The sequence below is a fragment of the Pelophylax lessonae genome (assembly GCF_965119305.1).
Source record: "Pelophylax lessonae genome assembly, chromosome: 7".
Lineage (NCBI taxonomy): Eukaryota > Metazoa > Chordata > Amphibia > Anura > Ranidae > Pelophylax > Pelophylax lessonae.
Window position 1 is genome coordinate 198,507,338 of NC_138774.1, and position 20,997 is coordinate 198,528,334.

Here is a 20,997-nt window from a genome sequence, read left to right on the forward strand (position 1 = left end):
GGAGCCATTGGCTCCTTCTGCTGTCAGTCAAATCCTTCAAATCGATTGTTTACCCCACTTCGTGATTTTTACCTACAGCTAAGCCTATATGAAGGCTTACCTGTTGGTAAAATTAATATCTCCTAAACCTACATGGTTTAGGGGATATTCACCCTACATGCAGTGTGGCATGTGCTCTGAAGGCTTGGCGTATCATGCCGGAACTTCAGAGCTCCTCGCCGGAACAGTGACTTCACGCTGACTTTGGTCACTCCCAGAGCCGGGGCCGCAAACCCAGAAGAGATGCCGAGGGAACATGTGAGCTCCCTCAGCAGTGACTGGGCGCTGCTGGGGGGGCTTCGTTGTAAGGTAGGCATTCCATAAAGTGCTAGTATGCAATGCATACTAGCACATTATGCTATTGTCTTGCAGGGTTTTTTTTTGTTTGTTTGTTTTTCAGCGGTTTACTACCGCTTTAAGAAGGGAGTAGGAAAATTGGACTATGGGCACATACAGCCTGGCTCAAAAACAAGCCCGCACGGGGGCATTCAGAGAAAAGGAGGGTGACTGAAAAAGAGGAGGCAAGGGGCCGCTCTGTACAATATCTGTGCACAGAGCAGGTGAGTACAAAATATTTCTATTTTAATTTAGGGAAAGTGACTTTAATACCACTTTAAAGTAGCATTGCAACAATCAGTGCAGATACTAAGCATTTGTATTTGCAAATGCTCTAATACTAAAACTGATACCTTTTGTGTGATTCTATTAGGACTTGCACTGACTTCTGTTAAATGAAGTCTCAAGACGCAATGAAATCGGAGGTCCAAATCGCACTGAACTGCTCTGAAGTAGTGCAGTTTAAAATCGGCACTGGTAGCGCAATTTCAAAGCCGCAAATTACTTTTCTTCAAATTTATAAAGAAACTGTAATCATGTATCATTAGTCTAAGAAAAACCTGTCACATAGCACTAAAAATACTTATTGGTTATTGGTATCGGTGAGTTTTTAAGAAAAAGTATCTGTACTTGTCTTAAAAAATGGTATTGGTGCATTCCTAATATAAAGTAAACGTGTTGCTTTGGCATTGATGGACAAACCCAAGACAAAAGTGGTGAGTGTAACATGGGTTAAATAGCTGCTGCATCCCTCAGCAAATTGAGAACAAAAAGGTGTCTACCATGGGATTTTGTTGCAGCCATTAAGATTCAAACCAAATAGGTTTTTTTTATAAAAGTAAAAAAAGGTTTATTTGCACAATAGGATAAAAGTGATTATATTCTGGTCTATACAGTTTAACTTCTAGTCTGATGTACAGTGAGATCTTATACAATTAGCAGAGATAACATGTACTTTGGTGTAGCCACCAAAAATGTTCCAACGTGTTTTGACTAAATATAGTATTCTTCAGGGGAAAATAAGGTGGAAACAGACATAAATAGACCCAATATAGAACCAAGAAAAATGGCTGTAGTGCATCTGAAGGGTCTCAGTATTGAGGTCGAATCCAAGACCCACAGGAGATAAAAGGTAGTCAGATGGAGGCAATTACAACAAACTCCACTATGCGTATATTCAATCATTAGAAGATGAACATATGCAAGGATGTGCTAGTCCAGCCTTTTTCAACCAGGGTGCTGTGGCACCCTGGTGTGCCTCCTGGGTTCTTCAGGGGTGCCTTGGCAAAATGGCAACAAATTGCCACATGTTTTTACTTTGTAGTATTACAGCTCTGGGCACTGTGCTGTTCAAGCCACTGGCACCCTGACAACCCTGGGCAATGTGCGGGTCAAGCCACTGGCACCCTGACAACCTTGGGCACTGTGCGGGTCAAGCCACTGGCACCCTGACAACCCTGGGCACTGTGCGGGTCAAGCCACTGGCACCCTGACAACCCTGGGCACTGTGCGGGTCAAACTACTGGCACCCTGACAACATTACTGATTGAGAAGGAGAATGACGGGTGCTTGCACAGCATCCTTATTTATTCCTCCTCGTCCCTTTTAAATCAGCACTGGGGACACATTAGCAAATAGAAGAAGAGAAACTGAGGGAGAAGAGAAACCCTAGAATACTAGTCCGTACCAGTTTACAATAGTGGAGGAATAAATAACTTCTAATGTTGGATGGCCCATGTGTATGGACGTTGTTGCATTATGTAAAACTATTAGTTTAGGGTTTTTTTACATTTTAGAATGGGGTGCCTCAAGATTGTGCAAAATTGCTAAGGGTGCCACAACTAAAAAAAGGTTGAGAAACACTGTACTAGTCCAAGGGGTTACATGTGGAGTTGAATACGTTGTATTTTAGGGATGAACTAGCCCCACAGGGACCTCCAGAGAGACCATCACAATAAGTGACCCCGATTGCTCAAATGACATTGATGGGCAAACCCAAGTTCACTTTTATGTGAGATTATTTTCTAATCACATATAGCCAGAGTCCTAAGCTTTCTGACAGTGCTCCCGGGGATGATATTGGCTTTGTTGGCTCCTTTTCATGCCCCAGTACATAAAGAGACTGTATGCAGGTGCAAAATCTGGTTATTTAAGAAGATAAAAATAACGGCAATTACAAATTTAGGTAGCAGGTTAGAGAGGTGTACATATTTATTTAAACCAAGGAATTCTTATCCTGGCATTAGACAGTTGCTTTCATTTTTTTCACTTAGCAATTGCTTTGAATAGAGCAGCCAAATCCTACTTAATGATTCAGTATAGCAGTAAATGTCCAGGACTTGTGTAACTACAGAACCTAATACAACCGACCTAGCATGCTTGAAGTTGTAGTTCAACAGCCATGTAAGACGTGGTTGAAAAGACTGTTCTTAGGCAAAGTTTTTATATTAAAAAATAAATAGCTGACAGGTTCCTATCCTACTTTGCGGTCACTGTTTCATGAAAAAGTTTGACAAACATGGTATTTAACATTTACAATTCTTTTCTCAGCAAAGGGAAGGTGATTTCCAGATTGCCATCTCATAAACCCACATGTGCCAGTGCACCAGCCACCATAGTTAGACTGCCAGCAGGGACAAAAACAGCTACAAATCCATCGCTTACAGCCAAGGTTAGTATGCAAGCGAGACACTGATTAATATCTGTTTGGCTCTTCAGATAATACCTTTATAGTTTATAGCAATAGATAGTCAAGTCTAATGACTTAATGAGGGCAAATAATACAAGATTACAGTCTTTTATTGTTGCCTGCTCAGTATTATAGATTAGATGCCGCTATGTCAGAGGTCATTTTCAGTCAAAGGGCTTCAGGTCCAGTTTTGTGTTTATGGGCAAAACCCTAATTTGACCTGGTGATGTCATTTCAGAGAACTTGTATTTCTGATTACAGCCAGACTCTGCAGATGCTTTTCTAATACAGGTAGAACCTTTTCCTTCAGTGGTGCTACAGTATATGTTGTGCTGGTTTGTGAGCTGTCTAACATCGAACTGCAAACCCACAATGGTACTTCGTTTTCTCTTTTATTGGTGCTCAAAAAAAAAATTAAAATAAAAAACAATCATAATTTCATTAAAAATTAATGAAAATAATTTCTAATAATTTTTTTCTTAGATAGGTTTAAAGAAAAATGCCTACATACAAATTTGCTTCTTTATACCTTATCTGTTCATAATCCTCTGCGTAGATTGACACTCTCAAGTCTGGCAGATTTTCCCCATAGGGCAACTAGATCTGCCTAAGAGGACAGGTTTCAGTCCTGTAAAGCAAAGTGTTTTCAGTCCGAGAAATCACCTGTAGTGCTACTTCTGAAGATGCTGCTAGTTAAAGAGGAGCTCCAGTCTGGGCACATAAAATTAAGAGTGGGCAGCTAAAATTACTGTAGCTGCTGACTTTTAATATAAGGACATTTACCTGTCTAGGGATTCAGTGATGTTGGCACCCCAAGCTGATTCTTCAGTCGGCTATCGGGTGCAGTCACTGGCATCTTCACTATAAGGAACCAGCAGTGAAGCCTTCAAGCTGGTTTTGTACTGCGCATGCATGATTTACGCTGCGGTTTCTAAATAGTCCTGCCATCTTCTGGAACCTGTGTGTATCCCAGGAGGCAGTGGGGGGGGGGGGGGTTCAGAAATACTCAGAGATTGCTGCAGTGGTCTTAACCGGAAGTTGAGGTGGGTACCTGTCAAAAGCAGGTACCCGCTCCCCCCAAAAAAGTGCCAAATGTGGCAGTAGAGGGGGGGGGGGGGGGGTGCGAACAAGCCAAGCTTCCCCTTTTGGGTGGAGCTCCACTTTAAGAGGAGTCCTCTGTTGCTGACCTCAACCTTCTCAAAGACCTCAGCCCCTCTGACACACCAGGCTGAGTACACAAACAGAGTATCACAGAGGAACTCCTGACAGAGCGCAAGCACCAAGCCAGTTGGTAAAAACAAACTTAAATGTATATATTTACACAAAATAAAGTTGGTAAAGGCAAGTAGAGACAAGAAGAGAAATAAATAATAATGGCGATAATACACTTAGTATACAGAATATTTAGCAATAAGGACAAGGCCTAAAGTGACACCTGCTATCCAGACCAGCATAAACAGTAACAATGCCATGAAGTGCAGCAGCAAGCAGTAAAATACTATAGTAAAAAAACTATAAAATGCTGGATCTATACTGCCAGAGAGCACTAACGATGGCTATGCTAGGCCTAAAACCATCTGGTAAGCACTGTTTTCAGTTGATAGGTCAAGAAAGGGTATAGGGAAATAGCGGGAGTTTGCGCATAGTTTATGAGACACAGGCAGTACTTGAGATGTGTCTTCTGCCGGCTATATGTTGGGGCCTTTAAAGAAGTGTTTGCACTCTTAATAACAGTCCTGGTGAACCTGCATACAGTTAAGGTTTCCTATAAAGGTAGTATAGTCCTTGCACAGATGTAATGTAGATATGGAACAAGTATTGGGTAAAGGTGCATCAGATGTAGTGAGTAATGAGTTTAGTATAGCAGTGGTATGGAGTTGGTAGGGGTGCAGTGTAGGTCTGGGATAAAAGCAGTAAGACCTGGGTGTACTTGCCATTTTGCTTTCAGCAACTGCTAGAAATGTGACTATTGGGCCAAAAGCCCTCTCACCAGTCCTCAGGGTGCAGCTGTAATCATTCGCAGCGGAAGCCTCCCCCCCCCCCCATCTCTCCCCGCAGCCTCCAGCAGTGGTGTCGGGTAGTGGATGGATGCTCCAACCTCTTTTTTGTAGTGTCAGCATTCTCAACCCCCAGTCATAGGACCCAGTTCCCTCTGGCTGGGCTCCCCAGGGTCCACGAGTTGGTATAAAGGGGTTCTCTCTTGTCCTTGTCCAGACAGTAAAATCCCTGTTCGGGTAGTGTAGTGTAAATCCTCCTCCAGCTCCTCCTGAGTCTCAATGTCTATCTGGATTTGTAGTTATGAAAGTGAATTCCTGCATTATAGAGATGTCGTTTTGACTAAATCTCCCATGATCCCAAGCGCTGTGCATTAGAGTCTATGAGATGGCTTGGCTAGCTCTCCTGCTCCCTGATTGCTCCTTTTCTCTGCTGCCAGGAAGAGAGAGGTGAGTGGGCGGAAAAGTCTCACACAGGGCCGCAGCACAGCCAGCATGAGAAGAGGACTTTACACAGGCTGCTCTGGCTCCCAGCATGACAGTGTAGGCGAGGGAGGGGGAGGCATCTGCAGCTACATGGAACAGATGGCAGCCAGCTACACATCTTAACATACAACTGCATATCACCGGATTGAAATGTATCTCTGTTGCAGTTTAACATGCCAGATAAATAGAATTTTTTTAAATTGTATGTAACAAATATATCTGTTTTCCATAGCAAGGAGCATGCAGTACGAGTCTTGGGGTGCCTAGAGAGAGACAGAGTGCTCCTTCAACACAGCCACGCCCTCAGAGGCAGGCCACCTACATGATGGTACCAGTCAGGATGAAGAAGGCTGGGTAAGTGAGTGCAGGGTATTTTTGTCTAAATCAGGGGTTTCAATGGCGGGATATGAATGCCAAATGGGGACTTCAGGGCTCATCTCAGCGTAAGACAGCAACAGTGTGGATATGCAGGGATTTAGTTAAGGTCCAGTTAAGGTCTCACACCATTGTTTACATTGTTTACTCTTACACCCCACATGATTTTTGATTGATTTTTGCTAGGAGAAACTTTAAAATACCCTTCCTCTCCAGTGGTCTTTGCTAGTAGAGCCGAGTAACAGTAACACCTTTCGACACAAGCTTCCACACACAGACCTGTATTGCAATGAAGAAAAGGGGGTGTCTGACCAGAGCGTTTAATGAGACCACTGGGTCTGACTCTGGTGTCCACTGGACTGCAAAGTGATAGTTAGACACCTAGAACATTTAGCTCAACTAATTTCACTGCATGTTTTTAAATAGATTAACGCCTGTATGATCAGCTCACGAAGTGGCCAAAATGTGGCATCATTTATCATTGAGATATTTACATTTTGGCCAGTAGATGGAGCTGAAGATACAGGAATCAATCTATTTGCAAACAAACATATTGTGACATTTTGTTCAGGCTTGCATTAATGTTTCTGACATCTGTGCAACAATTGTTTCAAAAATAGACTCAGAAAGTGAAGGCATGACTACAAAAATGGAGACTGTTAGTACGCTGTGTTTCTAACTGCATTTTGATATTTTATCTGAGCTTTATGTACTCATACACTCTGGCATTGGTGTGTTTGGCTTTCCTAAACCCAGGAGAAGTGATTTGGAAAGTGTAAACAATGTTCCTGCTTTAAAGTCATGTTTAGAGTTTCTAATCAGATCTTGGATGCACAAAATTCTATTTTCTCTAAATGCAGCTAAACTGAATGCAGGTAAATGCACAGTGTGAACTGCACCATTAAGAGATCATTACATGCATTAGGAAATGTCCTCTAAATGCATATAAAACAAAGGTTAGACAGTGCCACTGCGAATGAGGCCTAAGTTTAATGTTAGGAATGAAGGTTAATAAAAAGTCTGACCAATATAGCAAGTCTGACCTTTCTTTGATTTAATAATAAAGTAAAACCTGTAAACCTTTAAAGAGGAGCTCCAGACTCCTTCAGAAAAAAATACAAGTCAGCAGCTACAAATACTGTAGCTGCTGACTTTTAATATTAGGACGCTTACCTGTCCAGGGATCCTGCAGTGTCTTCACCCCAGTCGATTTTTCAATCAGCTCTCAGTGCTTCTGCCACCATTTCTTGTAAGGGAAACTGGCAGTGAAACCTTGTAGCTTCACAGCTGGCTCCCTACTGCGCAAACTTCTGGGTGACTTTGCCGTGGTGAGATCAGCCAGAAGTGGGAGCCGGTACCTGTCAAAACAAGGTATCTGCTCCCCCCCCCCCCCGAAAGGTGCTAAATGTGGCAGCGGAGGGGAGGGGAGGAGGCAAACAAGTGGAGCTTCCCCTTTTGCCATAAAATGTTTCCTGTTACTTTTGCCTCCTGTTGGCGTTTTTTTTTCAAATAGCTTCACACCAGGATAGGCATCACCAAAACATAAGAATCCCCTGAGAGAGTACAACCTTGGGAGTAAAGTATTGGCCAGCACTACAGAAAAGATTTTGGGGTACTTATTTCAGATGACTGCAAAATGAGCAAACAGATTGACCAGGCAGTGGAGAAAGCAAATAGAATTCGAAGATGCACCACTAGAGGGATTACCAGCAGGAGGAAGGTGGTTCTAATTCCCCTATATAAAAAACAAAACACAGAGCGCTACGAAGACCTCCAGCATATGAAGGGTGGATGAACAGAACTAATAAGCAGCTGAATCCAGGGAGGGGGGGGAGGGGAGGGAAGGGGAAAAGAAAAAAAAAAAAAAAAAAAAAAACACAGGCAATAAAAAAGGTTGTAGCTGCAAATGGACATAGGCATAAAATGGTACCAAACAATAGGGGACAATGGGATACCATAAATAGGTTGATGATCCTAAAAGGGATAAAGTCCGTGGGCACTGAGCTGCTCTTCCACAGATGAGGAGGAAGAATCTGTACAGACAAAAAGAAGAGGGGAGAAGCGCTCTAAGTGCAGACAATTTATTGCAGATAACAAGGCAGGTGATATACACTCACTAGACATGAAGACTGAAAAGCTGTATGTGTCAAAGCAATCCTGCAGCCATCCTCTGGAGGGTGTCCTCTGGTCACAGGAAGCCGTATGCAGTACTGTCACTGGCGGTGGGAGGGAAGAAAGCCGGCTGTCTCCCACAACATCAGCGGTGAGCGGTCAAGCGGCTCGGATCTGCGGTTCCGTGTTGCGAGTGATGGATGGAGGCACTCTCACCCACAGGGATGGTGGGATCTGTCCGATGTGTTACGGCATGCACGACGCGTTTCTGAGCATGCGCGGGGTCCTCTGCACCCGGCGCGCTCTTTCATCAGGTGCTAGAGTGCCGTAGTCTCTGTGGGGCTTTATGTAGTGCTGAACAAGAGGATAATTAGGCACAGCTGAAGTAAGGGGATGGCAACCGCCCACAGCACTGAGCAATAACCTAACCAATCAAACATTTTTGTAGCAATGGGAGAGATTAAAAACAACTTAGAAGTGGAGTATGATCGGTCGGCTGCCCTTAAATACACATGTATGTGGGCTAGACAACCGCTTATCACAGTGATAGCAAACAATTAGGCAATACAAAACATATAATAAATGTAAAATAGGGGTAAGCCTGGGTTCATCAAGGCTTATGAAGAACATGTAAAAACGTTCCAGGTTTAAAACGATACAATTATAAAAATAAAAAAGTTAATAAAAAGCATCTTTAAAAGGTATATTTTAAGAGCTAATGCATAATACCTATACAGGCTGTGGTATGGAGAAACATATAAGCAAATGAAACAATAAAAGGAGGGAGGGGGAGGGGGGGAGTAAAAAAGCCTTATATAATGGAGGATGGATATAACCCATATATAGGTGTACATATGTATATCCTAATAATTATATTTTCTGTATAAAGGATTTTTATATGGATTACCAACTACGGTACCACATGTATGATATATAGGGGAATAAGCCTTCTGATTGCTCAGTAGGTAAACCTTATAAAGTTTGTATAAAAGATTTATATACCAGAACCAGGGCCAAAGTGTATATATTAAAAAATCATCTGATATGATGTGATGAAAAAATAATAAATAAAGACCAACAGAAAACCCTGATAATAATTATAAGATAGTGTGCACGTCTAATTCCTTATTTAACCCTCGAGGAGCGAGAACATCTAACGTATAGATCCAGAAAGTCTCTCGCATACATAATTTGGAAAATCGTTCTCCCTCCGGCAAGTCTTTGGGAATCGATTCGATAACCCAAATTTTTAGTCCCTCGGTGGATTTTCCATGGACTTCTGAAAAATGTAGAGGGACACTATGAAGGTCACATCCACCTTCAATAAGACGGCGATGTTTGCCGAATCGTTGTCTGACTGGTCTGATGGTTCAACCTACATAGAGCAACTGGCAGGGACATATCAGACAATACACCACATAGTCTGTGGAACAGTTGAAAAAATTGTCCAAGACATAGATTTTGTCATTATGTGTAAAGTTCTTTTGGCCATGTTGCACAAAACTACACATTTTGCATAACTTTTTACGGCAGGCATACATGCCTTTCAGGGGGATCATCCATGACGGATGATTAGTGGCCTTGATGTTCTTTAATTTGCTGGGTGCTATTTTGTTTTTCAAGGTGGTAGCCCTCCTATAAGTCACTTTTGGCTTGTCCAAAATGACCGAGTTCAAGTGGGGGTCTTGTTTTAGGATATCCCAGTGTTTTGATAGAATTTTTTCCATTTTTCTATACTGACAATGGAACTTAGTGACAAAACGAACAGGATGGTATTCGCTCTTGGCCCTAGAACTAGGATGTTTCCCTGGAAGATAGGCCTCATAGGCTGAGATTACCAAATCATCAGGGTAGCCCTTCTCTGAGAATTTTTTCTTTAAGTGTTTACTTTGAGTTAGATAATCTCCATCTCTGGTACAGTTCTGTCGAAGTCGACAGAACTGGCCTTTTGGTATATTTTTCGTCCATTGGGGGTGATGGCAACTCTTATAATGGAGATATGAATTACCTCCCGTGGGTTTGATATAATTTTTGGCATGTATCTGATGTAGCTCATGTCCCAATTCCAGATCTAAAAAAGGCATAGAATCTGGATGTGAGACTGACGTGAACGATAGACCCAAAGAGTTGTTATTGCAGTGGCTGACAAAACCGTCAATCTGGGATGCGGAACCATCCCAGATGACGATAATGTCGTCAATATACCGCCCAAAAAAAATGATGTGTTGAGCAAATGGATTATTCTGCCAAATGTATCTAAGTTCCCAATAGCCCATGGTCAGATTCGCATATGAAGGAGCAAAGTTAGCTCCCATGGCTGTGCCATTTATCTGCAGATAAAACGTGTCCTCAAACTGAAAATAGTTGTGGGTTAGGCAGAAATGTGTCGCCTCCAAAATAAAGGAAACTTGGTCATGATGTAGGGAAGAATCTAATAGGAGAAAATGTTGTAATGCTTGTAAGCCTATACTATGGGGGATAGATGTATACAAGGAGCTAACATCTAAAGATAGCCACGAGTAACTATCTTCCCATCTATATGGCGTAATCTGCTCCAATAAGTGGCCCGAGTCTCGTATGTACGATTGCAGACTTTGGGCCAAGGGCTGTAAAAAGACATCAATAAACTGTGAGAGGCCACTAGTGACGCTATTCATTGCTGCAACGATAGGTCTCCCTGGGGGATGAAGGGGGTCTTTATGGACCTTTGGCAGGTGGTAGAAATATGGAGTATTATAATACTCCTTTTTCAAAAAGGCCGCCTCATCCTTATTAATCACTTTTTTGGATAGTGCAGAACCTACCAGTTGTTCGACCTCAATTTTATATATGGGCAATGGGTCTTTTGAGAGCCTCAAGTATGTTTTTTGGTCACTTAATAGTCAAAGGGCTTCGTTCACGTAATCAGTTTTATTCTGTAGGACAATGCCCCCACCTTTGTCTGCAGATTTAATAATAAGATCAGGGTTATCAGAGAATCTCTTAAGGGCCTGGGATTCGCCATGATGGAGATTAAGGTGGGAGTATTTGCTCTGTTTTGATGTATCTGAACACATGGCTTGCAGGTCAGCAAAGACTGTCCTATAATAAGTTTCTAGGTACGGGCCTTTTGAGCGTGTGGGGTAAAACACGGATTTAGGCCGTAAGTCCGTATGGGTATAGTGTGGCGACTCCGGGAGATGCTGAGTATATAACAGTATATCAGGGTCCAGATCGTCATCCTCACAGGGATCATAAGTGCTAAAGGGACTGCCAGGAAAAATCTCATCAGTTGGGGTAGGGGCATTGGTGTCTACATTGTCAGTGAGGGAGCTGGTATCAGCCTGTTTGGCCTTTATATTGAAATAACGCTTCAATGTAAGGTTGCGTATAAACTTATTTAAATCACGAAATAGTAAAAAGGAGTTAGGGAAGGAGGTAGGGGCAAAACTTAGGCCTTTATGTAATAAGGACATATCATCCTGATTTAACTGGACGGAGGAAAGATTAAAAATCTTTATAGTCTCCGTTGTTTGGAGTTTATTTTTGGTAATTCGTTTACCTCCTCTACATCCTCGTCTATAATTTTTCTTTTTTTCTTTCTGGTATTGGTCAGTGGGCCCTCCTCTAAAAAAGACACCGGAGGGGGGACCATTGTAGAGGGAACCGTGTCAAGTTCATTGATCATGACAGGAAAAGATATATTTTGGCTCAAGCCAAGTGACTTTGGTGTTACTGGTATCTGACTGGCTATAGGGGGACTAATGAACTCTTCCCGGTTGGCGGGTAAGTTTGGGAGGGTCTGAACCGACGTGGGGACAGATGACTTACCAGCGGTAACTCGGGCGTTGGTGGTACTGGAAAGTCTATAAAAAGGAATACAAAAAGAAAGGAGGACCAACTCATACATACTAAATTGGATAAATTTAGGAGAGACCTAGATGATTACAGCAACGATAAGGTTTTCCTGTGGAAACAAAATCACCACATACCTCCACTAATGTCCCTGGAGATTCACCCAGTCCAACCCCTTAGGACCGCGCCACATAGTGGTGGCAGTGATACACGGCCCATGTACAACCATAGACTCATACCCATAGCCAAGAATCAGACCACTAAGGTAGATAGACTCTTTGACCAACATAATAAGAGTAATATTCCCTCTAGTTGTCCAACCAGAATTCCACCTAACCATTCTAATAAGTGTAATAATAAAAATATAAATAAAAACAAAACCAAGACAGATATAGGTAAAGTTAGTAAGATTGAGAGCATTTCTGCCACCTATAATAATATTACTAAAAATAGACTTTCCAGTACCACCAACGCCCGAGTTACCGCTGGTAAGTCATCTGTCCCCACGTCGGTTCAGACCCTCCCAAACTTACCCGCCAACCGGGAAGAGTTCATTAGTCCCCCTATAGCCAGTCAGATACCAGTAACACCAAAGTCACTTGGCTTGAGCCAAAATATATCTTTTCCTGTCATGATCAATGAACTTGACACGGTTCCCTCTACAATGGTCCCCCCTCCGGTGTCTTTTTTAGAGGAGGGCCCACTGACCAATACCAGAAAGAAAAAAAGAAAAATTATAGACGAGGATGTAGAGGAGGTAAACGAATTACCAAAAATAAACTCCAAACAACGGAGACTATAAAGATTTTTAATCTTTCCTCCGTCCAGTTAAATCAGGATGATATGTCCTTATTACATAAAGGCCTAAGTTTTGCCCCTACCTCCTTCCCTAACTCCTTTTTACTATTTCGTGATTTAAATAAGTTTATACGCAACCTTACATTGAAGCGTTATTTCAATATAAAGGCCAAACAGGCTGATACCAGCTCCCTCACTGACAATGTAGACACCAATGCCCCTACCCCAACTGATGAGATTTTTCCTGGCAGTCCCTTTAGCACTTATGATCCCTGTGAGGATGACGATCTGGACCCTGATATACTGTTATATACTCAGCATCTCCCGGAGTCGCCACACTATACCCATACGGACTTACGGCCTAAATCCGTGTTTTACCCCACACGCTCAAAAGGCCCGTACCTAGAAACTTATTATAGGACAGTCTTTGCTGACCTGCAAGCCATGTGTTCAGATACATCAAAACAGAGCAAATACTCCCACCTTAATCTCCATCATGGCGAATCCCAGGCCCTTAAGAGATTCTCTGATAACCCTGATCTTATTATTAAATCTGCAGACAAAGGTGGGGGCATTGTCCTACAGAATAAAACTGATTACGTGAACGAAGCCCTTTGACTATTAAGTGACCAAAAAACATACTTGAGGCTCTCAAAAGACCCATTGCCCATATATAAAATTGAGGTCGAACAACTGGTAGGTTCTGCACTATCCAAAAAAGTGATTAATAAGGATGAGGCGGCCTTTTTGAAAAAGGAGTATTATAATACTCCATATTTCTACCACCTGCCAAAGGTCCATAAAGACCCCCTTCATCCCCCAGGGAGACCTATCGTTGCAGCAATGAATAGCGTCACTAGTGGCCTCTCACAGTTTATTGATGTCTTTTTACAGCCCTTGGCCCAAAGTCTGCAATCGTACATACGAGACTCGGGCCACTTATTGGAGCAGATTACGCCATATAGATGGGAAGATAGTTACTCGTGGCTATCTTTAGATGTTAGCTCCTTGTATACATCTATCCCCCATAGTATAGGCTTACAAGCATTACAACATTTTCTCCTATTAGATTCTTCCCTACATCATGACCAAGTTTCCTTTATTTTGGAGGCGACACATTTCTGCCTAACCCACAACTATTTTCAGTTTGAGGACACGTTTTATCTGCAGATAAATGGCACAGCCATGGGAGCTAACTTTGCTCCTTCATATGCGAATCTGACCATGGGCTATTGGGAACTTAGATACATTTGGCAGAATAATCCATTTGCTCAACACATCATTTTTTTTGGGCGGTATATTGACGACATTATCGTCATCTGGGATGGTTCCGCATCCCAGATTGACGGTTTTGTCAGCCACTGCAATAACAACTCTTTGGGTCTATCGTTCACGTCAGTCTCACATCCAGATTCTATGCCTTTTTTAGATCTGGAATTGGGACATGAGCTACATCAGATACATGCCAAAAATTATATCAAACCCACGGGAGGTAATTCATATCTCCATTATAAGAGTTGCCATCACCCCCAATGGACGAAAAATATACCAAAAGGCCAGTTCTGTCGACTTCGACAGAACTGTACCAGAGATGGAGATTATCTAACTCAAAGTAAACACTTAAAGAAAAAATTCTCAGAGAAGGGCTACCCTGATGATTTGGTAAACTCAGCCTATGAGGCCTATCTTCCAGGGAAACATCCTAGTTCTAGGGCCAAGAGCGAATACCATCCTGTTCGTTTTGTCACTAAGTTCCATTGTCAGTATAGAAAAATGGAAAAAATTCTATCAAAACACTGGGATATCCTAAAACAAGACCCCCACTTGAACTCGGTCATTTTGGACAAGCCAAAAGTGACTTATAGGAGGGCTACCACCTTGAAAAACAAAATAGCACCCAGCAAATTAAAGAACATCAAGGCCACTAATCATCCGTCATGGATGATCCCCCTGAAAGGCATGTATGCCTGCCGTAAAAAGTTATGCAAAATGTGTAGTTTTGTGCAACATGGCCAAAAGAACTTTACACATAATGACAAAATCTATGTCTTGGACAATTTTTTCAACTGTTCCACAGACTATGTGGTGTATTGTCTGATATGTCCCTGCCAGTTGCTCTATGTAGGTCGAACCATCAGACCAGTCAGACAACGATTCGGCAAACATCGCCGTCTTATTGAAGGTGGATGTGACCTTCATAGTGTCCTTCGACATTTTTCAGAAGTCCATGGAAAATCCACCGAGGGACTAAAAATTTGGGTTATCGAATCGATTCCCAAAGACTTGCCGGAGAGAGAACGATTTTCCAAATTATGTATGCGAGAGACTTTCTGGATCTATACGTTAGATGTTCTCGCTCCTCGAGGGTTAAATGAAGAATTAGACGTGCACACTATCTTATAATTATTATCAGGGTTTTCTGTTGGTCTTTATTTATTATTTTTTCATCACATCATATCAGATGATTTTTTAATATATACACTTTGGCCCTGGTTCTGGTATATAAATCTTTTATACAAACTTTATAAGGTTTACCTACTGAGCAATCAGAAGGCTTATTCCCCTATATATCATACATGTGGTACCGTAGTTGGTAATCCATATAAAAATCCTTTATACAGAAAATATAATTATTAGGATATACATATGTACACCTATATATGGGTTATATCCATCCTCCATTTTCTTATCCAATATATAAGGCTTTTTTACTCCCCCCCCTCCCCCTCCCTCCTTTTATTGTTTCATTTGCTTATCTGTTTCTCCATACCACAGCCTGTATAGGTATTATGCATTAGCTCTTAAAATATACCTTTTAAAGATGCTTTTTATTAACTTTTTTATTTTTATAATTGTATCGTTTTAAACCTGGAACGTTTTTACATGTTCTTCATAAGCCTTGATGAACCCAGGCTTACCCCTATTTTACATTTATTATATGTTTTGTATTGCCTAATTGTTTGCTATCACTGTGATAAGCGGTTGTCTAGCCCACATACATGTGTATTTAAGGGCAGCCGACCGATCATACTCCACTTCTAAGTTGTTTTTAATCTCTCCCATTGCTACAAAAATGTTTGATTGGTTAGGTTATTGCTCAGTGCTGTGGGCGGTTGCCATCCCCTTACTTCAGCTGTGCCTAATTATCCTCTTGTTCAGCACTACATAAAGCCCCACAGAGACTACGGCACTATAGCACCTGATGAAAGAGCGCGCCGGGTGCAGAGGACCCCGCGCATGCTCAGAAACGCGTCGTGCATGCCGTAACACATCGGACAGATCCCACCATCCCTGTGGGTGAGAGTGCCTCCATCCATCACTCGCAACACGGAACCGCAGATCCGAGCCGCTTGACCGCTCACCGCTGATGTTGTGGGAGACAGCCGGCTTTCTTCCCTCCCACCGCCAGTGACAGTACTGCATACGGCTTCCTGTGACCAGAGGACACCCTCCAGAGGATGGCTGCAGGATTGCTTTGACACATACAGCTTTTCAGTCTTCATGTCTAGTGAGTGTATATCACCTGCCTTGTTATCTGCAATAAATTGTCTGCACTTAGAGCGCTTCTCCCCTCTTCTTTTTGTCTGTACAGCTAATTCCCCTATATGGACCTCATTTAGAATACTGTGTCCAGTACTGGAGACCTCACTTCCAAATAGGTATTGATAAGCTAGAACGAGTCCAGAGACGAGTAACAAAAATGGTGAAAGGTTTGGGGGATAAAACATATCCAATGTTTGGGGCCAATCCTGTTTAATTTATTCATAAACGATCTAGAGGAGGGGATATCTAGTACAATCTCAGTATTTGCGGACGATACTAAACTAAGCATGCCAATATCTTCTATGCAGGATGTGGAAACCTTACAAGCGGACCTGAACAAAATAATGGGGTGGGCAACTACATGGCAGATGAGGTTTAATGTTGAAAAATGTAAAGTAATGCACTTGGGTGCCAGAAACACGAAAGCAAGCTACTCACTGGGGGGGGGGGACCTCTGGGGGAGTCTAGGATGGAAAAGGACCTGGGTGTACTGGTATACAACAGGCTTGGCAGTGGCATGCAATGCCAAGCCACTACAAGCAAAGCCAACAGAATACTGGCATGTATAAAAAAAAGGGGATTCACTCCAGAAATAGAGATTATTCTCCCTCTCTACAAGACTCTGGTCCGGCCACATCTGGAGTATGCTGTCCAGTTCTGGGCACCAGTCCTCAGGAAGGATGTGCTGGAACTGGAGAAAGTCCAGAGAAGGGCAACAAAAATAATTAGGGGAATGGAGGACATCAGCTATGAGGAAAGACTACAAGCACTGAACCTATTCTCTCTGGAGAAGAGACGATTGAGGGGGGGATGTGATATCAATGTACAAATACTGTACTGGCGACCCTAGCATAAGGAACAAACTATTCAGAAAAAGGGAATACAATAAGACACGTGGCCACTCACTAAAACTAGAGGAAATGCGGTTTAACCTTAAAATACGCAGGGGGTTCTTCACTGTAAGAGCAGTAAGGATGTGGAATTCTCTTCCGCAAACAGTCGTATTAGCAGGGAGCAGCGATAGTTTCAAAAAACTATTCGATGGGCACCTTAAAGACCACAACATACAGGGATATACAATGTACGGTTAACAACAAACACACACACACACACACACATCATAGGTTGAACTGGATGGACTGATGTCTTTTTTTCAACCTCACAAACTGTGTAATTATATCGAGAGCGACTTTGGGAACTTAATATGCACAGTCTGGAGGAAAGAAAGGAAAGGGGAGACATGATTGAAACCTTTAAATACATCAAGGTGGTAAACAAGGTTCGGGAGGGCGTGTTTTTTTTTTTAATATGAAATCAAAATCAAAAACACGGGGACATGACCTCAAACTAACTGGAGGAAAGTTCAAAACAAATCTTAGAAAGTATTATTTTATTGAAAGGGTAGCTGATGCTCGTAATACATTTCCAGAAGAGGTAGTGAGACAGTCAACAGCAAATAACTTCAAACATGCTTGGGACAAACCTAGATCTTTACTCATCAGCCAAAAAAGTTAACGAAAAAAAAAAAAGAAAGGGTCAGACTCGATGAACTACTCAGTCTTTTTCTGCCGTCATTTTTCTATGTTTCTACCATCCCCTTTCCAATCAGTTCTATTTAGAACAGTCTCAATGTACAGGGTAATGATAGGTGGTGTTGTTTAGACTTGAAGTCAGGTAAGACTGGTCCTTACTAACAACCTGCAATTAGTTACAGGCACACAGAGGAAGGTTTCTAACAAAGATAATGGAAGGTATCTTGTGCCTATCGACTCCTAGGGAGGACATTCACTTTTATAAGATTTAATGTGGTTTGTTTTAATGTCACATGTTCAAAGTACATTATAATTTCCTGGCACATTATAGCAGCATACAAATGGGTTGTGACTCCATCCCCACAACCTGATAGGACTGGTTTACTATAAATCAAAGGCAGCATTCTCCTTTTCGTCCTCACCTGATCAGGACTGGAGTCACGAGGTATCCCTTACCCCCTGTCGTCCCAGCCAGGTTTAGCCTCTCCTTGGTGGAAGTCCTTCCTGTAAAGTCTCTAAATGAGCTATAAGTTTAGAGCCCCATTCTGGCGGAGCAGGCCAGTCAAATAAGGCTTTAAACAAGCTTTGACGTAAGTGACAGCGTTTTCCCCCTTGCTTTCCATATGCTTTTCACCTCTTTTCTCTTTTTTTGTGGGTGTGTGCCATTTCCAAGATGGCTGCAGCAGTGCAAGTACACTATGAGCATGAAAGGCAGGAAGTCATGTGGCTTTCTGTGTCCTGTTTCCTGGCCAGCCCTTTTCCAAGATGGCGATCTGAGCATGCTCAGGCACTGATATCACTAATGGCAAAATGTGATAGTTTTAAATAGTTTTATGGCATTTTTGGGCAACACATGGTGGAGCTCTCTACTCATGCATGCTGAATGCTTATGTGGCCATTGTTTGCAGGTATGTTTTCTCTTTTTATGGCATTCACCTGAGCTTTTCCTATTTCCTTCTCAGTGTTGCTCTGGGACCACTGTGCTCTTTATGACATTCACCTGGGCTTTTGCTTTCTCCTTCTCAGTGTTGCTCAAGGATCACTGTGCTATTTATGGCATTTCACCTTGGCTCTTCCTATCCCCTTCTCAATGCTTGCTCTGGGATCACTGTGTCATGCTGTTTTTCATTTTAGTCTGCTGCTTTGCTCTGTTTCTATGGGGGAACGCTGCCCAGTCAGACCACCCATTGCTTTTAAGGTATAGGGATTAGGTAAGTAGTGAAGATTGAGAAAAAGAGAGCCAGCCAATATCTTCAGCCCTGTAAGGACCTCACGATGGCGGAAGCCCTCTAAAGGTCAAGACAAGAAGCCATCTAGGAGCAGACATCCAGACAATGTTGATCAAGATCATCATCTCACCACTCATTATCATTGCTCCCCGTTTACAAACTTCACAGGTTACCAGCCCTAATAATTGCTGCATTTGTGGTGGAGAGTCATTGCCTGCCAAGCTAATATGTCAAGTCTGCCTGGAACAAGCAGGATACAGCCCTGCAAGGACCTCAAGATGACGGGAGCTTTCTAAAAGCAAGAACATTCACCATTTAGGCTCAGACATCCAGGCAACCTTGATCAAAACCAAAATCATCTCACCCTTCTTTTTAATTGCTCGCCATTTTACAAACACCACAGGTTATCAGCCCTAATGGTTGCGGCGTTTGTGGTGGAACATCATTGCCTGACAAGCTATTATGTTAATTCTGCTTGGAGGAAGCGACAACTGACAAAGAAGTGTATGTCTGCAAAGTCGCCGCCTTGATTAAAGAATCGGCCAAGGAGTTGATACATGAAGCCTGTACTTCCTAGTCGGTGGCTGAATTGCCTAGCACTTCCAACCAGAGCCAGTAGGTGGGGTCCAAATTAGAAAGCTTGTCGGAAGAAGAAGGCATTAAAGGGCTCACCGGCTTTGACGATTGTCCAATAGAGCCTTTTGCAAGGGCAGTTAAGGATGCAATTGCCTGAAGTGAAGTGGAGGAAACTCTCTACAAGGTTAGAAAAGTCTCATTTCCCTTCACTGAGAAACTAGAGGAGTTAATCCTGGAAGAAAAGAAGGGGTCAGAGAAAAAGGCTGTATAAACAGGTTTTAAAAACTGTATACCCTGAAAAAGCTAAAGGTCCACCTGCTGCGGTCTCCTCTGATGGTGAATGCATCATTATTGCAGCTGGCAACACCCCTCGCCTTTCGGTTGTGTTCAAGGAGGCTCTACTCCGAAATCTAGACCCAGCTCTGAAGTGCTCCTACTTACTGTAGCATCTGCAGATGCCTGCAGACCAGCAATAACCAGCCCATGTGCTAAGTGAGTCTAATGGAAGTGGTTTCATAATTATCAACCAGCTGCTGCATCTGAGGAAAGTGGCAGAGTCTGCATCCCTTTAGATGTGATTTCCTATTGGGAGTATCTTACCAAAAATTACATTTTTGTTGCAGTGGGTGCCAAAAATCTGATTTGTATCTCCGTTCAGACTTCTGGGAAAATCTGTGAGCCAATCACTCAAGCAGGAAATAATGTTTCAGGGGAGCGTTCTGTACACATTCTGTGTGCAGAACACCTCCAGTTAGCCATATTGCCTTGCATTTTACAGAAAATTACAGCTCTATAGATTGAAAAGGAAAGCGGAGTTACCCTTTAAAGAAGCCCTTCTGGAGGAAGTGAAGTGATACAAGGTGGTAACAGCTTTGTAGGAGCTGAAATTGGCAGGAGACTCTGCGGTGAATGTGTCAGTAGATGTCAATTGATGTTTTTTAAGAGCGGTGTTCCCCACAGTCATGGCAAGGAGGGCATTATGGCTGAAGCCATAGTCGGCAGATCTCAACTTAAAAAGAAAACTGGTGCAAGATGCCAGACAACAGATCCAATCTATTTGGGAGTAGACAGGATACCACCATCTCAAGGGTGACCACTAGCAGGTCAGGGCGAATATCATGTGACAAAAAAATGAAAAAAATCAGGTCCAGCATACAGGCAGCAACTCCCAAGTAGATACAAGGAGGCAACTTCTATGGACCGGGAAAAATATTAGTAAAGGGACTGGAGAAGTACCCAAACTTCATTGTTGAAGCCCTAAAAATCGAAGCCACCTGTCTTCGGGGAACAGCGGAAGTCCTTTTAAGGGTGCACTCATCCAGGGGGTGCCTGTGTAAAGCTTTGCAGACACACCTGGATAGAAAATGTTCAGGATCAGTGGGCCACATCAGCTATATTGGTGTGACATTGGTGGAAGTTTAAGGGATGTCCACCTTCCGATCTCTTCCACCAAA

General features: G+C 42.6%; 1 protein-coding gene across 1 annotated transcript in view; it reads left to right on the forward strand.

The window, feature by feature from the left end:
* Positions 1-20,997, forward strand: part of LOC309559431 (uncharacterized protein) — a 31,643-nt gene that overhangs the window by 3,822 nt on the left and 6,824 nt on the right. Inside the window, exons 3-4 of the mRNA XM_082262691.1 lie at positions 2,926-3,046; positions 5,777-5,898. Of these exons, the coding sequence (XP_082118817.1) occupies positions 2,926-3,046; positions 5,777-5,898 (243 nt within the window). The remainder of the gene's footprint in view (positions 1-2,925; positions 3,047-5,776; positions 5,899-20,997) is intronic.